The sequence below is a fragment of the Asterias rubens genome, chromosome 2, assembly GCF_902459465.1.
Source record: "Asterias rubens chromosome 2, eAstRub1.3, whole genome shotgun sequence".
Lineage (NCBI taxonomy): Eukaryota > Metazoa > Echinodermata > Asteroidea > Forcipulatida > Asteriidae > Asterias > Asterias rubens.
Window position 1 is genome coordinate 24,935,708 of NC_047063.1, and position 23,590 is coordinate 24,959,297.

Consider the following 23,590-nt stretch of genomic DNA (forward strand, 5'->3'; position numbering starts at 1 on the left):
GATTAGTTTTCAACAATTTGTGACTGAGGTACATAACAATTTACATCTACAATGTATGTAGGTATGAAATCACAGGCCTGATTACTGCTTACCTCCTTGCAGTCTTGAGATGATGGCATTGGCACCCTTACCGCCAGCAATCTGCGTAGGGGGGACAGGTTTGTGGGTTTGCCCCGTGGCCCGGTACATAGCCTGGACCCACAGCTGGCGGTCCACTTCCTCATCACATGCCAAGACGATGTCATCACCTTCCTTCAGGGCTTTGAAGAAGAAACGACCTCCTTGGCTCTCCAAGTCTGAGTGGGAAACAGAAAAGGTCATTGGAAGTTAAAATTCAGCTCAATTTTCAGGCTGAAAGAGGAAAGGAAATAAAAGCTTTTGCTTCTTCTTTATCCTACATGTTAACGTCAAGCTATTTTCTATTTATTGTTCATTAACTGGATTAAGTTTTCTTTAGTACAAGTTATTATATGATTTTTGAACAATGTTATTACAATGTATTGATTGATGTTGACATGAAATAAATGTATCTGAAATGAAATATAAAAAAAGGCCTGAAGGCCACTTCAAAGTGTGGGCTACAAATATTTTTTTCCAGAGGCCGCTGCCACCTACATGTACTCCTAGGGCTGAAACAGGGTTACCTCTTTTACATTCCATACAGATGTGTAGGCTTGGGTATCATCAATCCGAAGCCTGGTTGGTAGAGCAGAAAGCACTACCTCCCCAACTTTATGTAGCAAGTGTCACGACCGGGATTCGAACCCATACTCTGCTGATTAACAGCTTGGCCATGACAAATTGCATGCCGATATGCGCATATTAAGGCTGGTACGCAAACAAACACAAACATTATTTAAAACAAATTGCAGTACTCATTTCCCCAAAATCATGACGATATTACCATTTACAATGCTCCAGATTGTACATTAGGGCATTTAAAACCAAGACAAACATCAAGTAGAAACAACTCTTTGGGTCCCGGAGAACCCAGCCAACATTCAGGGACAGTTTCACCCGACGTCATCACCACAATAAAGCATGGTTGCACCATTTTTGAGAGTCTAATTCCCTGTGTGTTCTACTGCGCAGCAAGCGTTTTAGGTGATGAGCCTGCATTATATTATTTGCTCACTGTTCCTCGCTCATTGACTCACAAAGTGGCAGACCGTTGGTTCGCAGTTGCCGCATGTACCATCAGAGTGAGGGGTCTACAAAAACAGAAAGACAATAAACATACTGACCTGGTTCGGGGTCAGTGTAGGTGACTGTGTAACCGTCTAGTTGCATCATCTCGTTGGGGTCGGCTTTCTTCTCTCTGTAGCTACACAGAGCAAATGTGTACTGACTCACCTGTCAAAAGATTCAAAAAGAGAGGGGGGAAAACAAAAAACAAAGTCACATTATTGAGGGTTCAAAGCAATAGGAGATTATGAAGTGTAGTGGCGGAGAAGATAAGAACATCAACCTGTTTCTGCTGATCGGCAGAGTGTGGGTTCGAGTCCAAGTCATAACACTTGTGTCCTTAGAAACCAAGACACTTAACCATTATTGCTGCATTCTTCGGATGGGATGTAAAGTCGTACTAGGTCCAGTGTGCTGTGTTGTGTATGGAATGTACAAAGAAATGTAGATACACACACCTTGCAAAACACTATAACCCAGTAAATTAGTATTCTTCTTATTATTATTATTAATTTCAAACCTCTTGAATGAAAAATGTTGTTGAACCTTTCGCTGCTTAGCGAAAAAATTGGCAGGACATTAGATGTACGTATGAATGTTTCAATATGTATGCCTACCAACACACACACCCTTCTTGACCTAGCAAAACAACATGTTGATTGGGCTGTTTGTCTTGAAAAAAGGGGGCAATTATACGTTCATTGAAAACAGCAAGCAAAACACTGTCAAAACAAGTAAGTTATAATGCACTCCCAATTCTGAACACACAAACTTCCTGGGATTAACCGAGGTAATAGCCCGAAGGCCAATTAACATTGAAAATGTAATTAGTAATATTGTGTTAGCTGAAGGCTACCATGTGCAAAGATCTTGAGTGACTTCAAGTGTACAAACAATGTTTTTTACGGCTGAATTAATTTTTCTGAAACTCAAGTCATGAAGAGTGTGGGCATCAACTGATTAGTTTTTTCAAACGTGGCGAAAACTCTGTGAGGCTTAAATGATCCAGATAAATGATGAAACTCTGGCATTTATCCAGAACAAGTTAGTAATTGGTTTACAGCAACCAAAAGCACCGCATCCCTGCTGGAAACAAGGTTAATCCAAACTGTGTCAAAACTCATTGTCATTAGTATCAAAGCCAAGTGGTATTATCAATCAACCAAATTTCAAAGCAAAAAGGATTCGGCAAACAACATTACCGCCCAAAAATCAAGCTGCTGTAGCGTTAGAAAGTGAATCAATGCTTTTGGGGGAAAAGGTAATTTTTGAAAGAGGTCTTTCTCAAATGTGTTGCACATTTAAATATTGAATGCGTTTGGGTACACTGAAGCAGAATATAATTAGCAAGTCAAATCTAGACTATTCCATTTCATATTTCAAGAGATGAAATATAATTAGCAAGTCAAATCTAGACTATTCCATTTCATATTTCAAGAGATGAAATATAATTAGCAAGTCAAATCTAGACTATTCCATTTCATATTTCCAGAGATGAAATATAATTAGCAAGTCAAATCTAGACTATTCCATTTCATATTTCCAGAGATGAAATATAATTAGCAAGTCAAATCTAGACTATTCCATTTCATATTTCCAGAGATGAAATGGAAAAGCCAGACTTCACCGGGTGATTGTATTTTGTGCAAATGCTCGAATGAAATGCTTTCAATATTTTGTTTTATATAACTCACCATACAGATCCTTAACTTATAGACTACCTTCAATTTTGTTTTAAAACAAAATGAATTCTTAGCAAATATTTCCGCAAGCAAGAAGATCCAAAGTGCCCTTTTCGATTTAAAGGCAGTGGACACTTTTGGTAATTAGCATAAAACCTTACTTGGTAACAAGTAATGGGGAGCTGTTGGTAGTATAAAACATAGTGAAGTAACGTAGTTTTCGAGAAAGAAGTAATTTTCCACGAATTTGATTTTGAGATCTCAGAATTAGATTTTGAGGTCTCGCAATCAAGCATCTGAAAGCACAAAACTTTGTGTGACAAGGGTGTTATTCTTTCCTCACTTGGTGTATCCAAACATATGCAATAAATAACAAATCTGTGGACATTTTGGCTCAATTGGTCATCGATGTTACATCGAGGGTTAGAAAATAATGAAAGACGAAACACCCTTATTGAACAAATTTGTGTTTTTTCAGATGCCTGAGATAAGCTTCAGGTCTGAAGTCTTTGTCAGATTCAAATAAGTTAGTGAGAAATAACCTCTTTCTCATTAATGCTTTACTTCATCAGGAGCCGCTTCTCACAATGTTTTTAACCTGTTTACTATCAACAAATCTCTCTTGCTCTTTACCAAGTAAGTTTTATGCTAATATATATTTTTAGTAATTATCAAACATGTCAATTAAGTGCCTTTAAAGCAAATATTTTTGCAAACCAAATTATTTTGTTTAGTGTTTTTTTATTAGAATGATCACACCATCTCCATACATGTTATGTAACCTGCAGATTACACTTTTAATCATTATCTTAAAGCAGCTCAGGTCCTAGTCCAAGTATTAATTTGAAGCAGAAAATCCAGCAGCGGGGGGAGAAAAAGCACCGCAAATAACCAACAAACTGAAGAACAACTTACTCTCCTCTGCAGACTCCTGACAATCCTTCATTGACACCAGCTGCTGGTCTAATTACAAGATCGTTAATGGTATTGATCATTAAGTGCAAAGCTAATGGGATGCACTTTTACAGAGTGACTTCCATTAAGAGAACTAACACCACTTCCAATCAATGTTCTACACTCTTTGGTGGCCTCATCACAAATTAATTTCATACACAAACAAGAACCTCAAGAACATAAACACATTACATCAGCATATAAACCTTTATTATTTGGTTTCAACAAGAGGTTGCTATCATTCATAGCGGTTCATGGTACAATAGCGCTAAAAGGAATGATAGCGCCCTCAAGTGGCGTGTGATTTATTGGGAGTGACGGATGGCGATTAGGTTTTTGTGACTACACAACTCTAGTGTCCTAAAAACACAGCTGATAAACAGTTGGTGTTGTCAGTGTGCATAATTTCACTCTCTTCGAATCCTATTATTTAAACACTCTTGCATTTAACACGTCAACGTGTTGTCACAATATGGAATTTGACCTTTTTAAAAGAAGTCATGGCAACTCAAATGACACTTTTTTTCAAAGCTGACACAAATAGAAGTCAATAGAGGCTTTATAGCTCCACACTGATCCAAACTTAATCTTCAACTCATCAGAGAGCTATAATGGCAATGGTACTATTAAACCAACCTGGTAAGAATGTCTACTCATCCTTCAACCTACCTGCGCTTTTCCCATGTTTCTTAAACACACCTCTTAGATTGTAAAGAGGTTTGAACAAAAACAAATTGACTGGAGTGGGCTTCAAACCAATAATCTACAGATTAATGTACCAGCATACTACCAATTGTGCTATCCAGCCCTATGTTGGGGATCTCCCTACTGGATCAACAACATAGGGCTGGATACCTCATTATTTGGTAGAGTGCCAGTACAGTAATCCCTACTAATCACGGTGCCAGTCAGAAGCCATAACTCCAAAAACCTAACCTTTTAAGATTCTTTCTTTATCCTTAAACCTACCTGGACTAAAACAAAGAACCGCTTCTTCCATTTCTTCCAGACTGTCTTTCCCATACAGTACATCCATCTGCCAAAAGAAAATCAGTCAAGTTTCTCAGAGTACTAATTAATAATCTTATCAATTTTGTGCAAACATGTGGAATTTTCACTTGAAAACCAAGGGGGGAGAGTCATTGTTGACAAAAAAAAGTCTGGTACTAGAGATCCAATTTTCGGGAGGTATGTTGAAGTGACTACATTTGAACCTTTTGGTAACCCCTGATGTTTAGATTTCACAGAACTTTTAGAAACAGTGTCCTCAGCACTAGAGATGTAGATCAAAGAGCAGGATTTCTTATGTGGACAAAATAACTGTCAAGAAATAAACCACAAGGTAAACTGACTAGATACAAATATTTTAAAGGCAGTGGACACTATTGGTAATTACTCAAAATAATTGTTAGCATAAAAACTTAATTGGTAACAAGCAATAGTATAAAAAATTGTGAGAAACGGCTCCCTCTGAAGTAATGTAGTTTTCGGGAAAGAAGTAATTTTCCATGAATTTGATTTCAAGACCTCAGAATTAGATTTTGAGGTCCCGAAATCAAGCATCTGATAGCACACAACTTCGTGCGACAAGGGTATTTTTTCTTCCACTATTATCTCGCAACTTCAACAACCAATTGAGTTCAAATCTTCACAGGTTTGTTTTGTATATGTTGAGATACACCAAGTGAGAAGATTGGTCTTTGACAGTTACCAATAGTGTCCAGTGTCTTTAAAGAAAATTTCCAACAATATTTTCAAGTAAAAGTTTGAAACTTCTCTTTCGTGAAACTAGTAACCATGTTACTCACCCACAGTGCTTCATGTTCTGTGGCTTATCCATTCGGATGGCTAGCTTTATCTTGATGGGATTCTGCATCTGTTTGGGCGTGTTCATCTTGTACCATTCGGGCGTCTTAGGACTGTTGGGCGTCGGTTTCGTCACAATCTGCAAATGCAAGACGGTAATTGACTAGAGATAAAGAGTAAACTTTGTGCATGTGCACCTAACAACCAACAGTCAACCATGGTTCCTTGCCTGAACTTCTACATCCAGTTAAGAAAGATACTTTTGTTCATACTGGACCACAGACACACAGTCAAGCAGGTTACCAGTCAAAATGTAATGTGATACTGTGCAGTGTTTGTGATTGGTTTCCCGCTTGCTCCTGCTTAGTAAATCCAATTAGCTAAGCAGGTTTTTACCTTTCCGAGGAGGGTATCATCGATGCTAAGCACTCCTGTATTCTCTGTGTATAGCTTGATCTTGACCACAGGCAGTGGGTGCGTTGTAGTGAAGTCACCTTGCGTGTCCCAACTAAGAATAATATTGAATATGCTGGTAAGTTTTGGTTATAAAGCGTGTAAATACACAGAAAGCTTAAATGCATACATGCCAAAACAGCCTATTTCGCAAATGAAATTTTGCGAAAAGTAAACACAGAGATACTTTTTGTCGTAAAAAAAAACAGGTTGAAAGATATGAGACATCACACACGAAACCAGAGCCCACAAGGCCAAACAAATAAAAAAATATGTTTAGCATCCTCCCTTTTTGAAAGGAGGATGTTTTTCTTTTTCAAAAAATGGCTGCCTGGCACGTTTTTAAATTTTTTTTTTAGGTAATTGGCAGGGCTTTTTTTCAAAACTTTTTTCTAGCTGGTATTGTTTTAATAAAAAAGGAGGCGGCCTTTAAAAAGGAAGCAGGCAAGGCTTGATTAAGTCCCAGCAATACAATACAAGTGAGAAGTGAACATACGCTGGTTTGCTGGCTTCTGCCTGATCTGTCTGCAGTTTCTCTCCACCGTCTACCTCCATGGTGCAGTACACAATCCTGTTAGGAGCTAGGAACTTCAAACCTTGCACCTCCATCACAAGAACCTAGAAGTAGAACAGCAAGGTGTCAATAAAAAAGCCCTTGACAGAACGGCAACTTCATGAGACCAGCGAAGAATAATTTTACAATGTTTGTGTTGCTTTCACTAAAACACAACCACATTTTATTAGGATGAAATTTCCCCAAGTCTTGGTTTGATTGAGCAACTGATGTGAACCAATTAAAAATAACCTAGTAATAATAATAATAATAATAATAATAATAATAATAATAATAAGCTGCCATTTATAGAGCGCCTTTCCCAGAGGTTGCACAGCGCTAGGATGTGTCAACAGGTCAACAATTTAACCAAAAGTATTATTTGATAAAACCTTATGATAAGTGATCCCTAGATCGTGACTTCTGTCGTCAAACATTCATGTCTTGCTATTAAGTGGATAACGAGCAGACAGATGTTCTCTGGTCAAATTACAAATGTACGAATTCTATTTCTGTTTAGATTGTCTCTACCTCCAGCGTGAATGAAAGGACGACATCCGACTTGGACAATGTGGGCTCTGAGTCCTCGGTAACCTCCATCATGGAGACAGCTGTGTTCTGAGCCCTGGTTAGATTCAAAAAGAATGAAGCGTTTACATGTATACCATTTAGTCTAAAACTCTGTGATAGTAATATCATATTTGCAGTGTATCATGGCCGAGTGGTTAAAGGCAATCAACACGTTGGGTAATCTGTCAAAGACCAGCATTCTCACTTGGTTTATGCCAACATTGGGTAATCTGTCAAAGACCAGCATTCTCACTTGGTTTATGCCAACATTGGGTAATCTGTCAAAGACCAGCATTCTCACTTGGTTTATGCCAACATTGGGTAATCTGTCAAAGACCAGCATTCTCACTTGGTTTATGCCAACATTAAATAAAGTAACAAACCTGTGAGGGCTCTATTGATAAGGGAAGTTGCAAAAAAATAAAAACACCCTTGTTGCACAAATTTGGGTGCTTTTGGTAATCCCGGGCTGTTCCATTTTCCCTCGGCTGCGCCTCAGGAAAATAGAACGCTCCGGAGATCACCTCGGGAGTCGTAGTTTTAACCACAGCACTCGAAACAGTCAATATTTGTATACTATCAAGTAAATATTACCAAGTAAATTTTATGCTAATAATTATTTTGAGTAATTACCAATAGTGTCCACTGCCTTTAAAATGTATTGCAATCAATTTGAATATTTAAAAATTAGCATTGGTTGTGACGGGGACCTTATTTATAGGGATGCGTGACCAACTAGGAAATTTCACCACAGTCAAGGCTACACACTATTTGCCAGTTGAACTACTACTAATTTTACCCTTTTGTTCAAAGACCTTGGGTTTGTTTGGCTAGACAACCTTACATCCTCCCAGGAATTATGTATATACCCACGAGAAGACAAATATTCCATTAATTAATTCATTGACCGTACTACGCAATAATGGAGGCTGGTTTAATTTGAATACTTTGCAGACGGCGGGATTCAGGGAATTATTTCATCCTTAAGGCCATTTTGCACAGGCAAATATTTAGACTGGGGGTAGTTTATTTCTGTGTACGCACTAAATCCAGAACTGAGGAGCTAATTATATGTGCCTTTTTCAGTTCCGATTGTAAGTGTTTGCGTAATATTTTGCTTTTCTATAAAAGCATCCCTGTTAAGTATGAAATATATTTCATATTTCAAAATACATTTGTGTTGATGTGGCCAGAGATATTTCAATTGATGGCCTTAGTTTTTCAGTAAACTTTTTTAATTCCGCATATGTCCCTGGCTTTTGTTTAGTTTATGAATGTATTTTGTATGCGTTTTTATGTCGAATAAATAATAACAATAATAATAATAACAATAATGTTTATTATAAAATATTGACATAACAAAAAATGATGCAAAAGCTTGAGGACCAGTTGAATAAAAAGCTAAACTTGGTCTTTCACGCCTTGGTGCTACTTTTACTTTGAATGTCTCATTAGCTTTTCTGACCTTACTTTCGGAACAAGTTTTATTTTGGTCTGGATTGTTCTTATTATTATTCTCTGTTTCCGACCCTTGAAACCCCAAAGCATTTGTCATGTTTGTAAACGCTTTTATCAAAACAAACTTAGTGAATATGAAAGAGGTAATAAATGCTATACCAAATTGAAGCTTAGTACATATTCTTTATTTATTTTAGTAACTATTACCAAACATGTAAGTCTCACTGGATATAGGGAGGGGGGATACAAAGAAAATAAAAGAATTCAGTAATAAAATATTCTCTTGGATGTTTTTTTTTTGACAAGCAACCATCTGTTCCTTTGGCCATCCATCGCGGACGGAGATATACCTCTTGAGTTTCTGAAGTGAATACTTGGAATCTGTATTGCCCTTGTACACCGGCAAACTCTCCAGGTTGGCCATGAGAAGGTTGACGGCAGACCGTAGCTCCTCCACAAACAGACTCTCCATCTCCTTCACGATGAACCTTGGCCCCTTCTTCGTCTGGGGAGAGAAGAGAAATTTTACCTCTCAAAATTATTTTTTGCCGAGAGTGACTTTGAGTGGCTGCTTGGGCCTTATTCCCACCACCCCCCATTTCTTGTTTTATTGTCACATTGACTCACATGGTGTTACTGCAAACCAAATATTGAAAGCTCAACATGCAATGCCTTAAATCCCATCTCGTACTGACTCGTCATTCAAAATCTTATCCTATGGTTTCAGCTGATAAAGGCACTACATGTACATATGTAAGAGTGCACTATGTGGTCAATGTAACAACAGGAATAATGCACTTTTACTTTGGGTTTAAACCTGTGTGATCACTCCTTTTTTTTAATTTTTAACCTACTTTTTGTCTTAATCTCTTGTAAATAAATTGCAAGAATTCCCCCTTACCAAACACCACTTGCATGAGACCGCCATCGCTAAGGTCAAGAATTCCCCCTTACCAAACACCACTTGCATGAGACCACCATCGCTAAGGTCAAGAATTCCCCCTTAACCAAACACCACTTGCATGAGACCACCATCGCTAAGGTCAAGAATTCCCCCTTAACCAAACACCACTTGCATGAGACCACCATCGCTAAGGTCAAGAATTCCCCTTTACCAAACACCACTTGCATGAGACCACCATCGCTAAGGTCAAGAATTCCCCCTTACCAAACACCACTTGCATGAGACCACCATCGCTAAGGTCAAGAATTCCCCCTTAACCAAACACCACTTGCATGAGACCACCATCGCTATAGGTCAAGAATTCCCCTTTACCAAACACCACTTGCATGAGACCACCATCGCTAAGGTCAAGAATTCCCCCTTACCAAACACCACTTGCATGAGACCACCATCGCTAAGGTCAAGAATTCCCCCTTACCAAACACCACTTGCATGAGACCACCATCGCTAAGGTCAAGAATTCCCCTTTACCAAACACCACTTGCATGAGACCACCATCGCTAAGGTCAAGAATTCCCCCTTACCAAACACCACTTGCATGAGACCACCATCGCTAAGGTCAAGAATTCCCCCTTACCAAACACCACTTGCATGAGACTGCCATCGCTAAGGTCAAGAATTCCCCCTTACTAAACACCACTTGCATGAGACCACCATCGCTAAGGTCAAGAATTCCCCCTTACCAAACACCACTTGCTTGAGACCGCCATCGCTAAGGTCAAAGAATGGAAACCGCAGCTAAACGGTAAGTACACTTTTCTGCTTAGATTTTCAGAAAGTTTGCTCAAGATAAGGTGTATTTCACAGGTTAGCGTGAAAATCCGAACGCGGGCCAATTTTGTGCTTACTGTGCGATTTCCATGTCATAGCGCTGCTAACTGTAAGCACACAAAAAGGCATGCTAACCTTCCGGTGCTTACTGCAGGTAAATAAATGACGTCACAATGCAAAGCCATGGTGAATGTGCAATATGACCGCCTAATTTTTCTGCTAACCTGTGAAATTCCCTTGCACCTCAGCAATATTGTTTTGCTACAGTAAGCACAAAAATTTGCTTACCGTTAAGCAGCACTATGAAATTGGGCCCAGGTTGCGCATTCACAAGGGGCATTGTTTTGCGTCATTCATTTTCTTACAGTAAGCACTTGAAGAAGGTTAATAGCATGCCTTTTTCTGTGCTACCAGTTTGCAGCTCTGTGACATGGAAATCACACAGTAAAGCACAAAAGCAGCCGTTCAAATAGCTCTACACAGTTACTTCATAATTATCCAAAAACAATCATGGTGCGGCCATCTTGATTTTCTCCCATTCAAATCAATGTAAGCAAACTGAGGCTGGAGGAAATAAAGTCTGGTTCCTTTTTTGTACATTGAATGTTAGCATGCATTAATGCTGATGTTTGCAGAGAACAAGACCAAGATGGCGACAGCGTGATAGATGAAAGGTGTATTTAAGCAGCCACTAAATGACAACATTAAGGTACCTACCCTGGCAAGATCTTCTGCCTGTTTCAGTCTCCCATCCAGTTCTCTCCTGATCTGGGCTGCTTGCTCATCTGCATTGTCCAACTGTAATCAAACAAAAGATGCAAGAAATTGTCCCGTTATAATCCAACAATTGTACCAAAATACCTTGTTGAAATAATGTTAAACACGCAAAAGATTAATGGTTGCCATACTTACTTATAACCATTTCTTCATTTTAGTTTTAGTATTTTATTTATATATCCAAAAGTCCAATCGCCATTCACAAAATTAATAGGACACAACAACAAAAATGTTTAATCAATTCATTTGTTTAATCATTCTGGTTGTGAAGCCAAGAACGTAGAATTTTTCGAAAGAGGAGAACAAACATCGCCCATGACACCTCATAAAATCATGTGAAGACTTAAAGGGAGTTGACACTATTGGTAATTACTCAAAATAATTATTAGCATAAAACCTTTCTTGGTTACGAGTAATGGGGAGAGGTTGATAGTATAAAACATTGTGAGAAATGGCTCCCTCTGAAGTTACGTAGTTTTCAAGAAAGAAGTATTTTTCTACGAATTTGATTTCGAGACGTCAGATTTAGAATTTGAGGTCTCGAAATCAAGCATCTGAAAGCACACAACTTCGTGTGACCATGGTGCAACAAAGGTGTTTTTTGTTTTCATTAATATCTCGCAACTTCAACGACCGATTGAGCTCAATCATGTTGAGAGACACCAACTGTGAAAACTAGTCTTTGAAAACTACCAAAAGTGTCCAAAACTGTGATGAGCAAGGCAACAAAGACCAAAAACATTGTTTTGTTTTTGTTTTCAATACTAAATTCTACATGAAACTTTTCCTGTGGGTTTTTGTAATCCATGCAGCCAGCTGTGTGAAAGGGCCTTGATTGTGGCTTATATGGTAAAATAACTTGCTTGCAAAACAGGAAATACCAGTATAAAATGTAATTTGTATCACTGTTTCATGTTAATTGGGATAGATGTAACCTTTTAACATTTTTGCGATACTCAAGCCGGTGCAGACAACAACTTCATCGAACCCAGGCCTGTCATTTCATTCTTGGGAGGAAGAGGCAGTTTTTCAATAGGGCACTGCTGTGAGAAAAATTGTAACGCTCCTGCTGGAACATTTCAAAGGGCACCGAGGCAATGACCGAGGATCGTGCCCCCGTTGCTTCCAGAAAGTATCAGGCCTGGAAATCATTCAAAACAACTAAGCTGATAACGGTGCATGTTCATCTGCCCCTTCCCTCACCAACCAAAAGATTCTTATTTTTGAAGATCTTCTTTACATTCGCCCCCTTCGGTTGCCACACCCAGTATCTTGTAACATCCTTCCCCCTCCCCTTGCCTACCCAGAGATCTTGTATCATCTACATGCACTTCCCCCCCCTTGTCTTCCCCAAATATATTATCTAATACTCCCCCCCCCCCACTGCCAACACCTAAAACATATATCTTAAATTCACTTCCAACCCCCTTACCAACCCTGAGTATATCTTATAAACTACTTTCAACCCCGCCTTGCCGACCCCTAATATCTTGTGTACTGTATTTCTCGCCCCAAACCCTTGCAAACCCTACAACATGTAAGTACTTCCAATCCCTCCCCACCCCCTCCCTGAAACCCCTTTGTATATAACTCCTTGCACCCCCATCCCTTCTCATCCTCACATTCAAACTGACCGTCAACTCTTTCATATCCTCCTCCTACATCTATCCGAACTTAAAAATCTTTTTTTCCCATTTCAATTCATCTCCAGTGACTGACTTATACACAGAGAGAAGTCTCATATTCCCAGCGAGTGGACAATCTCCTTTCATGTCCGTCTTCCTCCCTGTATCCCGTATCCATTGATCGCCTCCATCCTACAAGACGCCCTCTTTCAACATCCCCCATTGTCTCCTACATGTATGAGAAGTCTTTTGAGTCACCTCCCTCTTCTACCAGATGTCCCCTTTTAAAAAACAGTCTTCTCTTTTCCACCCTAGTAATATGCCTATGGGGGTATATTTTTTTGAACAGGACTCGGGGAAAGTACTGAGTATACAATACTGCCAACTCTTGGTGTTATTTCCCAGTCTATTGACCAACCATATTGATCAACCAATCAGCTGTTAGTGTTACACAGGTAAAGTGTGGTGTTAAGACCATACGCAGAACTAACTGCAGGTCTGATACATGTACGTCAAGAAGGCAATGACAGGGATTGCTTCCATGCCCCCAGGCCATTGCCTTGGTGCTCCTGAAATGCTACAGAAGAAACTTACAGTTTCATCATAGGGTGCCCTTTACCAAGGAGAAAATGTATTGTGCCCTTGCCCTTTAAAAAACAAAGCATACAGGCCTGTAGCTCTGTAAATTTACATACAGTGAAATGCATTTAACTCAAGATAATAGCATTGTTGCAGGAGGCTGGCATGAGCCCTTTCACTCGACCCCCCCCCCCCCCACTATAAAAAAAACTTTATAAATTCTAGATTCGATGTCACAAATTTTATGAGTGCGGATTGTTTACTTCTCATCTCACGCTTCAGCGCCTTCACACGAGACACCAAGTAATGAATAGACAAACAGTCCACGCGACGCAAGTACATCCATGGTACAAGTACAACTACAGCTGAGCTGGTTACCACTGAACTATCAAGTTTTTCATTCTCAGTCATCACTAGTACCAGTGAAGACGTATCTTGTGTGCCTCCTGCCAGTAGCGCTACCATTCTAGGAGTAGGGGTCTCTAGGTGGTGTGGGCATGTGCCCAAGGGAGTACTCTTTTGTCAATGCAACGAAATTACATACCTTACACCGATGTGTATTAAGCGTGCTGTTTATTTGGTACTTTCCTGAGTTCAGTAAAAAAAAACATCGGCAGGCAAACCACTCGGGTGGGATTCGAACCCCGACCTTTGTATCGCTAGAGCAGATAGTCTATATGTACCACTATTGACCCCTTGCACGCGTGTCACACGTGGCGACTGATGCCACGCTCACCATGTTGGTGGGCAGTTAGGTTTACGTGTTTTAACGCCGCGTCGCCTAAAACGCGCACTTCACTGCATAACGCACAGCATACTCAATGCATACAGTTATATATGAAAACGCACAGTGAAATTGCCCACCAGTATGGTGCATTCAAGATTTTTCTGATGATGACGTCAGGTGAAATGGGTCAATAGACCACTGAGCTGGCCCAGTGGCTAGAGGCAGCAGTCGGTGGTCTAGTGGTAAGACACCTGCTACAGCAATGCAAAGGTTGTCTTTGAATCCCACCCGAGTCAATTGCCTGTGGATTTATTTTTCACAGAATTCGGGAAAGCACTGAATATACAGTGCTCAGTACACATTGGTGTAAGGGTAATTATATACAGTTAAAATCAAAACTATGCTGAATGCAAATCATCTTCTTTATCCCATGATAAAAACAAACTGTATTACATTTCAACTGAATGCTTTCCGGCGCATTTAGCAGGGTGCCTATTACACCTACGATAGGGTCAGTATAATCCTCTCTTTGATAAACATTGAAAGAAAACGGCTTTCAATCACAAAATTAATCTCTTGTGGAACTCAAACTACATTTTACTGTATAATTTGTAAAAATATGTATAATTTGTAAATTGCAGAGGTGGCTGGGCCTGCTAGAATGAAAACACATTCAGTTTTAGTTTACAACAGGGTTGATATTCATGTAGGGTGGGTGTGCGTGTGTGTGTAAAACAAGAAATGTGTGTGGGTGGATATGGGTTGTTGTTTTGTGAATCAAAATATAAAACTAAAATCAATGTTTATTCTCTTTACAAAAACAAAGCAGTTGTAGAAAAACAGCTCAATCACAAACACCGAATCAAACAGCTTACCCTCAAACCCAATTACAAAACAACCCTTACAACAAAACATCCCATCTACAAAAGCTCCTTTTGAAAAAGAAGGGACAAAAGTTGCGACAAACAACTGCCAAACAAGCAACCAATGAAAAAACAAAACTCAAAAAATTAAATTCAACATCTTTCCTTGTGTCCTCAAACATCACTTTTATAAATTATCTTTAGTTCAAAAATCGCTGACAAGTTTACATACATAAATCTTGGCGACATACAACCCCCGAACGACCCAAAGAAACAAACAAAAGAACCCACAAATTACTGCCCTCAACCATTGCTCAAAGTCTCAACAAAAAGAAAATCAACGATGATTTACGCTCCGTCTACACACACAGTATCCCCTGTCATGATTTCCCAAACGGCTGTACTATCAAGAGTCGCGTGTACCACCACCACCGACTATTATTTCAAGCCGTCTATCATTTCATTGTCCACCATCGTCTCCTTATCCCCCTGTTAAAGGCACTGGACACGTTTGGTAACTGTCAAAAAACCAGTCTTCTCACTTGGTGTATCTCAACATAATTGCATAAAATAACAAACCAATTGTTCGTCGAAGTTGCGAGAAATTAATGGAAGAAAAAACACTCTTGTTGCACAAGTTGTGTGCTTTTAGATGCTTGAATTTGATACCTCAGCTGAGGTCTCGAATTCAATTCAAATATTATGTTAGTAAGAAATTACTTCTTTCTCAAAAACTTCATTACTTCAACAGCTCTCCTATCAACAGCTCTCCATTGCTCGTAACCACGTAAGTTTTTATGCTACCCATGTAACAGTTATTTTGAGTAATTACCAATAGTGTCCAGTGCCTTTAACGGCTCCCGATGATGAAATAGATACAATGACACATCTCTTCAATTCTTCTGGGAATCCATAGATGGATTTTCCACTCTCTTGTGATGTCACTGACTACTACGCAGCCTATAAGCCTTAATTTCCGGCCTTGCCGAAATTCATCTCAGGGTAGTGGCGACTACTTTTTGTTTTGTCTTCTATTTTCTGTGGAAGGATGATGGCGATTGTAGCAATTGCTTGACACGCTTGGACATCATGTGCAGTGATCACTTTTATGATTGTTAAGACATGATGAAGACAATACTGTGGTTTGTACATCAGAGCGTCCAACATGTGAATTTTGCAATCAGAGGGGCATAATGAGATATTGCATTTAACATTTTACGAGGAAAAAGCTTCCATAATCAGGGAGATTTTCAAGTTTGTGAAAAGATTGGTTTATTATTCAGGGAACTTTCTGCAGAATCAGGAAGATTGCATTCTATGACACTTGGACATGATGTACATGTACATCATGTGCAGTGATTGTTTTCATGATTACCATGGGATGTTTTGTTTAGAGATGTAGCAGATTGTTTACTATACACGTACATCAAGAAGGTTTTGTACAACAATTAGAGAAATGTTTATATTCAACATGTACGTGAACAGTGTAATGTCAATGTGTAATAGGGAAAGGGTTTCCATCACCAGATGTTATCAAATTTGTGGAAAAGTTGGTTTACTTTTAAGGAACTTTCTGCAGAATCAGGGAGGGAGATAACCATGGTTACCATGTATTGTTTAGATATGTAGCAGACTGTTTGACATGTACACTGGAGCTTCAAACATTTTGCATCTTGCAATCAGGGAGATTTTGTACAACTATCAGGGAGGTAATTACCTTCAACATAATAGGGAAAGAGTTTTTATAATCAGGGAGATTTCCAAATTGGTGGATGATGGTTTTTTTTTCACTGATCTTTCTGTAGAATCAGGCGAGTTAAAGGCAGTGGACACTATTGGTAATTACTCAAAATAATGTACACCATAAAACCTTACATGGTAACGAGTAATGGGAAGAGATTGATAGTATAAAACATTGTGAGAAACAGCTCCCTCTGAAGTGACGTAGTTTTCGAGAAAGAAGTAATTTTCCACGAAATTGATTATGAGACCTCAGACTTAGAATTTGAGGTCTCGAAATCAAGAATCTGAAAGCACACAACTTTGTGTGACATTGGTGTTTTTTCTTTGATTGAGCTCAAATTTTTACAGGTTGTTATTTTATGCATAATTGTTGAGATACACCAACTGTAAAAGCTAGTCTTTGACAATTACCAACATTGTCAAGTGTCTTTAACAGCTTAATTGTACATAATGATTAAGTGAGCATTTACATGTAGATTACGCTAATACTTTTGTTTTATCAAAATCTTATTCCTAAATTAACATGTCTCAGAATGAAGCTCCATGAAAATAAATTAGTCATCTCTCTGGTAATTTTCCACCATGGAAAAACAAAATTGAAAATTACTCATGTGACAACATGAATCAAAGTCATTATCTAAATAAGTTATAACCCTAATCCTAAATGCACAGCATACAAGTGTTTAGGGTTGTGGACCTCAAGGTTTTAGCCAGGATTTTGTAAAAAGTTGTCAAAATTTGCTGGAAATTTAAAACCCTAACCCTAACCCAAATTACTCACTCATATATTACAGGTACATGTACATGTAAATGATAGATAAAACAGGGTGTCTAAATTTAAAACAGTGTACAACCCATTTACCCCTGTGGCTAACACAATGGTGAACAGAGGTACATGTACCCCTTGATGGCCATTGGTTATGGTGAAATTACGTGACACTCTTGCATCATTTTAAAGAGCACATTACAAAGGCCACATTACACAGTGCATGTTGATCCACTTTAACTAACTAATGGATTTTACAAAATGCAAATTAGCCAACGCATATTATGCAAGTCTATTTATAGAAATTGACTAGGGTATTGTTCATACTTAACCTACATGTAGATCAATTATTTGTGTTTTGTCTTCCTATTTCTACTGCACATTTACAAGGGCACCAAGGCAATGACCAGGGGGCACAGAGGCAATCACCTCCATTGCCTCCATGAAGGATCAGGCCTGAATATTGCCATCTCAAGCAATCAAATACAATTATTGCCCTGTGAAATACATACAATGAAAACTTGATTATCTGTGTAAACTAAATGCTTTGTTTGTGAAACTCCACCTGAACCCTACCACTTCCTGCAATAACTCAAAACTGGGTTTAATTATATTTACTCATCAAATAGATGTAGATGAGAAAATACGCTTTACAAATAACAGCTAATTAGGCTATTAAGTATTACTCAACATGTTGAAGACATCACATCACATTGACATCATGTCTGATGGTTTGGTTACAAGTCTACACTTCTCTGCACTATTGCCTTGTTAAATTGTTTTCTTCCGAAACCCCTTGGTATTGTCATGTTCTAATTGCCTTTTTTTATCTTTGTATATTAGAAGCCATAATGGCAATTTTTTACTCTTAACTATTATTCTAATGCAATTTAATTTTTTCCAAGACACGATTTTGGCATGTGGGAGTCATGTTGTGTTGAAGAAAAAAGTTGTTTTGAAATCTATTTATTTTAATATAAATGTTGTTGTTTAAACTTGCTCTAACCGCAGGGTATCTGTTAGTGATTACTCAAAAAAAAGCATAAAAGCTTACTTGGATGAGAAGCACTGCAGTTGTTGAATGATAATGTACCCTTTTGAAAAACAAATCCATTCAAAGGAACATGGATACACATTAGAGACAGAGATATTCAAAACCTCTTCAACCTAAAGACAATTCTGTAAAAACATTTCTCAGATTGTATAATGTATTCCAATTTCCAGATTATTCTTCCTGCGTGGATCTTAACAACTCCCGATTTTCAACAATATCTCAAAAAAGCTTCCACCTTTTGAAATAAATTTTTTGAAGGTTATTTTTATTGTATAAATAAAATTTAATATAGAATAAAAAATAATACATCAGTTGCAAAAACCACAGGTACTCTTTGCCTTTAAAGGCTAAGAGACCTCACATGCTTGTTTTGGATATAGATGAGACTTTTCCATTTCTTAATGAAGTGTGTACATTAGGGCCTACATGTACGTTGCCCAGAGAAGAGTCTGCTTATAAATGTAAGGCTTCTTTACGTTACATGTTGGCAAATCGATGGACCTCACTTGGATTGCAATGAATTGTCATTGATTGCTAGCCAAGGTGGTATCACTGATGAGCTGTCAAAACTGGCAGAGAATGAACTGGGCTTCTGGCAACGTGACAACGAATGGGCAATGCATACGTACGTAGGTATACAGGCCTGTATGCTTCAGATTTGAAAGGACAAGGGGCACCAAGGCATTTTATCCTTGGTCACTGTAGGGCACTCTATGAGGAAGTTGTTAATTTCTATTATTATACTTCATAGATTTATCTAATCTGATTGGTTAAAAATGGAGTCATTGAAATACCTGGGCCCCCTTTTTCTATCAAGATGAAGTCGTATGATAATTAGCTGTGCCCAGGGCACAGCAATCAACTGTGCCCACCCTGAAAATAACAAAACCAGGGCTTGGCAAAATGACATGGGCATGTCATAGAAGATAAACAGGCCTGTATGCTTCGTGTTTGAAAGGGCAAGGGCACCAATTATCCATGGGTAACTTGGTAAAGGGCATCCTATGAGGAAATTGTAAATTTCTACTGAAATGTTTCAAAGGCACCAAGGCAATGACCAGGGGACATGGAGGCAATCGCTTTTTACCCACGTAAAGTATCATACCTGTGTAGATATGTAGCAACATAGAGTAAGGACAGAGCAAGCATCCTACATGTACCTCCATGCATGTACCAGCATCACATTTATGTAGACTAATGTGATCTATGTTAAACAGGTGATAGAGTCTATTAAACACCACTACGCTTGGTAGACACTGTGGGAGACCTAATTTGCATATTAACTACATGTACTTGCCTGTATTACATTATAAAAAGGCTGCCACGAACTTTGACATTTTTTAAACTGGTGTTTAATGTAGGGGCCAGACTTCAAGTCAATTTGACTTAATTAAACCTGTACACATAGATTTACTACACTGTGTATTCGAACGACTTTAGCTATAAATGAATACGTGTCATCTCTCAAACCAATAATCCATATTTTCAGTTTCTTGGCTTGTAGGGCTCTAAAAAAATTATGCCCCAGAGTTTGAGTTAGCATTAGAATATTTTAGGTAAACGCACAATTTGCGATGATTGTAAGATTTCATAGCAGTCTGACATTGACTGCAACTGTTTGCATACAGGACTTGGTATTTGCAAAAGTACACTGTACATGTAGCAGCCAACCAAAAATAAGAGTGTCAAAGTTGCCTGTAAAGATAAGGGTCTATCAGGAACTACCTAACATGTACATACTGTACTAGGAGTTATTGTTAAATTCTCGATTCTAGGTCGATACAAATGTGGCTTACATGAATTGACAGACTTAGCCACCATTGTTTATTAATTAGTGTACTTGGCTCAACGATATACAATCCTTCCAAGATTTGAGCATCTATGTACTTATGCATGTACCAAGCAGAATATCCACAGTGGCTTTGGCCGAGGTTTTTGAGACAGTAATAACAATCTGAACAGTTAGGATATTGTGCAGTGACCTAAACTCTTCTGCGCAGTACAAGAAATACAGAACAAAATGAAATACAAATATACAAACAGAGCAAGAATGAATTAAATGGGTGAAGTAAACAAATGGGTTTTGGTTTTGGACCAGCATACATTGATTGTAACAGATGCGCACAAGCAAAAACCAGTGACACGTGCTTGACGTAAGCGCGGAATTCCCTGCACCAATTAGGGTAAGCACCAATTCTATGCTTGCAGTATGCAGAGCCATGAAATTTGGCCATAGGTTCCCAACAGTAATTTACAGTACTTGGAATTATGCACTGTGATAAGAGAGTAATACATGAACCTGGTATCATCTTATACAGTAGCTCCATGATATCATAATCATTACTGACACATACAATGTATTTAAAATGATTAGTCATTGTGTGAACATTTTTTTTTTTAATGTCTAGATCCAACTGAGCAGTTTTCAACACTTAGGGGCACTGGACACGTTTTGTAATTGTCAAAGACCAGTATTCTCACTTGGTGTACATATATCATTACGCATAAAATAACATCTGTTAAAAATTTGGGCTCAATTGGTCATCAAAAGTTGCAAAAGAATAATGAAAGAAAAAACACCCTTGGTGCATTACTTTAAGTGCTTTCAGATGCTTAATAAATGTCTAATTAGCTGAAGTAGAGTGAAAAATGACCTCTTTCTAAAAAATTACTTCAGAGAGAGCCATTTCTCACAATGTTTCATACTATCAACAGCTCTCCATAGCTTGTCATCATGTAGGTTTTTGTGATAACAATTATTTTGAGAAATTACCAACAGTGTCCAGTGCCTTTAAAGTTTACATTTGACCAGGCAATAATGATGTCAAGACTCAGAGTGCATCTATTCCCTCCCCATGATAGCAGCATGCCACTGTAAAGTAATCAATTAAAAGAAATTTAATTAATGTTCTCTTAGCAATTACGTGACCACTTGCAGGCAAATGCCACCTGGAGGGACGACTGTGTTAGTACTGCCCATAAGGTTTCTCAACATTGGCAGGCCTGATCCTTCATGGAGGAGGCATTGATAGCGATTGCCTCCATGCCCCTCCTGGTCATTGCCTTAGTGCCCTTGAAATGCTACAATACAATTTCCTCATAGTGTGCCCTTTAAAATTGCTTGGACTACAGCTTTTTAATTTGTGGCTGCATAATTAGATGATATAATGACCTTGAGTGTTACGATTTGTTTGTAGATAAACAAACACTGTGCATAATCAAGAGTTCAATTGCTTGGAGTATCCGTGGAGGTAGAATACCCTTGTAAAGTTAAGGACTCGAACCCATTGCCTTGTAATTGCAAGTCCAGCAATGTATTCTAGTCAATGTAAAACCAGTGAGTGGTTAGCTTGGTATGACTCAAACCCATAGCCTTGTAATTGCAAGTCCTGCAATGTATTCTAGTCAATGTAAAAGTAACCAGTGATTAGCTTGGTACGACTCGAACCCATAGCCTTGTAATTGCAAGTCCAGCAATGTATTCTAGTCAATGTAAAACCAGTGAGTGGTTAGCTTGGTATGACTCAAACCCATAGCCTTGTAATTGCAAGTCCTGCAATGTATTCTAGTCAATGTAAAAGTAACCTGTGATTAGCTTGGTTGGACTCGAACCCAAAGCCTTGTAATTGCAAGTCCCGCAATGTATTCTAGTCAATGTAAAACCAGTGAGTGGTTAGCTTTGTATGACTCAAACCCACAGCCTTGTAATTGCAAGTCCTGCAATGTATTCTAGTCAATGTAAAACCAGTGGTTAGCTTGGTAGGACTCGAACCCATAGCCTTGTTATTGGAAGTCCAGCAATGTATTCTAGTCAATGTAAAAGTAACCAGTGATTAGCTTGGTTGGACTCGAACCCAAAGCCTTGTAATTGCAAGTCCAGCAATGTATTCTAGTCAATGTAAAACCAGTGAGTGGTTAGCTTGGTATGACTCAAACCCATAGCCTTGTAATTGCAAGTCCTGCAATGTATTCTAGTCAATGTAAAAGTAACCAGTCATTAGCTTGGTTGGACTCGAACCCAAAGCCTTGTAATTGCAAGTCCAGCAATGTATTCTAGTCAATGTAAAACCAGTGAGTGGTTAGCTTGGTATGACTCAAACCCACAGCCTTGTAATTGCAAGTCCTGCAATGTATTATAGTCAATGTAAAAGTAACCAGTGATTAGCTTGGTTGGACTCGAACCCAAAGCCTTGTAATTGCAAGTCCAGCAATGTATTCTAGTCAATGTAAAACCAGTGATTAGCTTGGTAGGACTCGAACCCATAGCCTTGTAATTGCAAGTCCTGCAATGTATTCTAGTCAATGTAAAACCAGTGATTAGCTTGGTAGGACTCGAACCCATAGCCTTGTAATTGCAAGTCCTGCAATGTATTCTAGTCAATGTAAAAGTAACCAGTGGTTAGCTTGGTAGGACTCGAACCCATAGCCTAGTAATTGCAAGTCCTGAAGACTAACCTCTCAACCACGATGACCATGTAAATACTTCGAATGACACCTACATGTATGCTGCGGCTTCCCAGGTTGTATAGTAGTGACAAAATAGGAAGACCGCAACATACAGTCAGGCTAGATAGCTCAGTTGGTATGGAGCACCAGCATGTAAATTTGGAGGTCGCAGAGTTCAAATCCCGCTCTAGTAAGTTTTTCTTTGTTCAACCCAAAATGACTGTACAACTTGACAAGCGATCGTGTATACCATGTGATGGGCTACCCTTATTATTAAATAACCAAAAATATGACATGTACATGTAATGCAAGTAGTGTAGCCATGTTTTCTTCCCATTCAAACCCCCCCCCCCCCCCAAAAAAAAAAAAAAGAGTTTGGAAGGACCAAAAAAGAGGTCTGGCTCTTTGCTGGTCTAAATAATGAGAATCAATATTGATTATTACTAATTGCAAACGGGGAACTGTAAGCATTGTGGTAGCAGGATAATAATAAAAGTCCACACAGCACCTGATGATTCACGCCGCTGCAAGGAAGCTATGCAGCCTTGGCTTTACACTGTAGTATTCCATAGTCAACCACATGAGTCAACAAAAACCAACATGTAGTTTAAATA

At 38.7% G+C, this 23,590-nt stretch overlaps 1 protein-coding gene across 4 annotated transcripts in view; it reads right to left on the reverse strand.

The window, feature by feature from the left end:
- The window catches only part of LOC117307433 (calcium-dependent secretion activator 1-like), a 62,420-nt gene that overhangs the window by 24,684 nt on the left and 14,146 nt on the right, over positions 1-23,590 (reverse strand). For all 4 annotated transcript variants that reach the window (XM_033792183.1, XM_033792182.1, XM_033792180.1 and 1 more), the window contains exons 2-10: positions 11,114-11,194; positions 9,012-9,166; positions 7,165-7,258; positions 6,577-6,698; positions 6,024-6,135; positions 5,630-5,766; positions 4,791-4,857; positions 1,245-1,353; positions 93-296 (exon numbers count right to left, since the gene is read on the reverse strand). In XM_033792183.1, the coding sequence (XP_033648074.1) occupies positions 93-296; positions 1,245-1,353; positions 4,791-4,857; positions 5,630-5,766; positions 6,024-6,135; positions 6,577-6,698; positions 7,165-7,258; positions 9,012-9,166; positions 11,114-11,194 (1,081 nt within the window). The remainder of the gene's footprint in view (positions 1-92; positions 297-1,244; positions 1,354-4,790; positions 4,858-5,629; positions 5,767-6,023; positions 6,136-6,576; positions 6,699-7,164; positions 7,259-9,011; positions 9,167-11,113; positions 11,195-23,590) is intronic.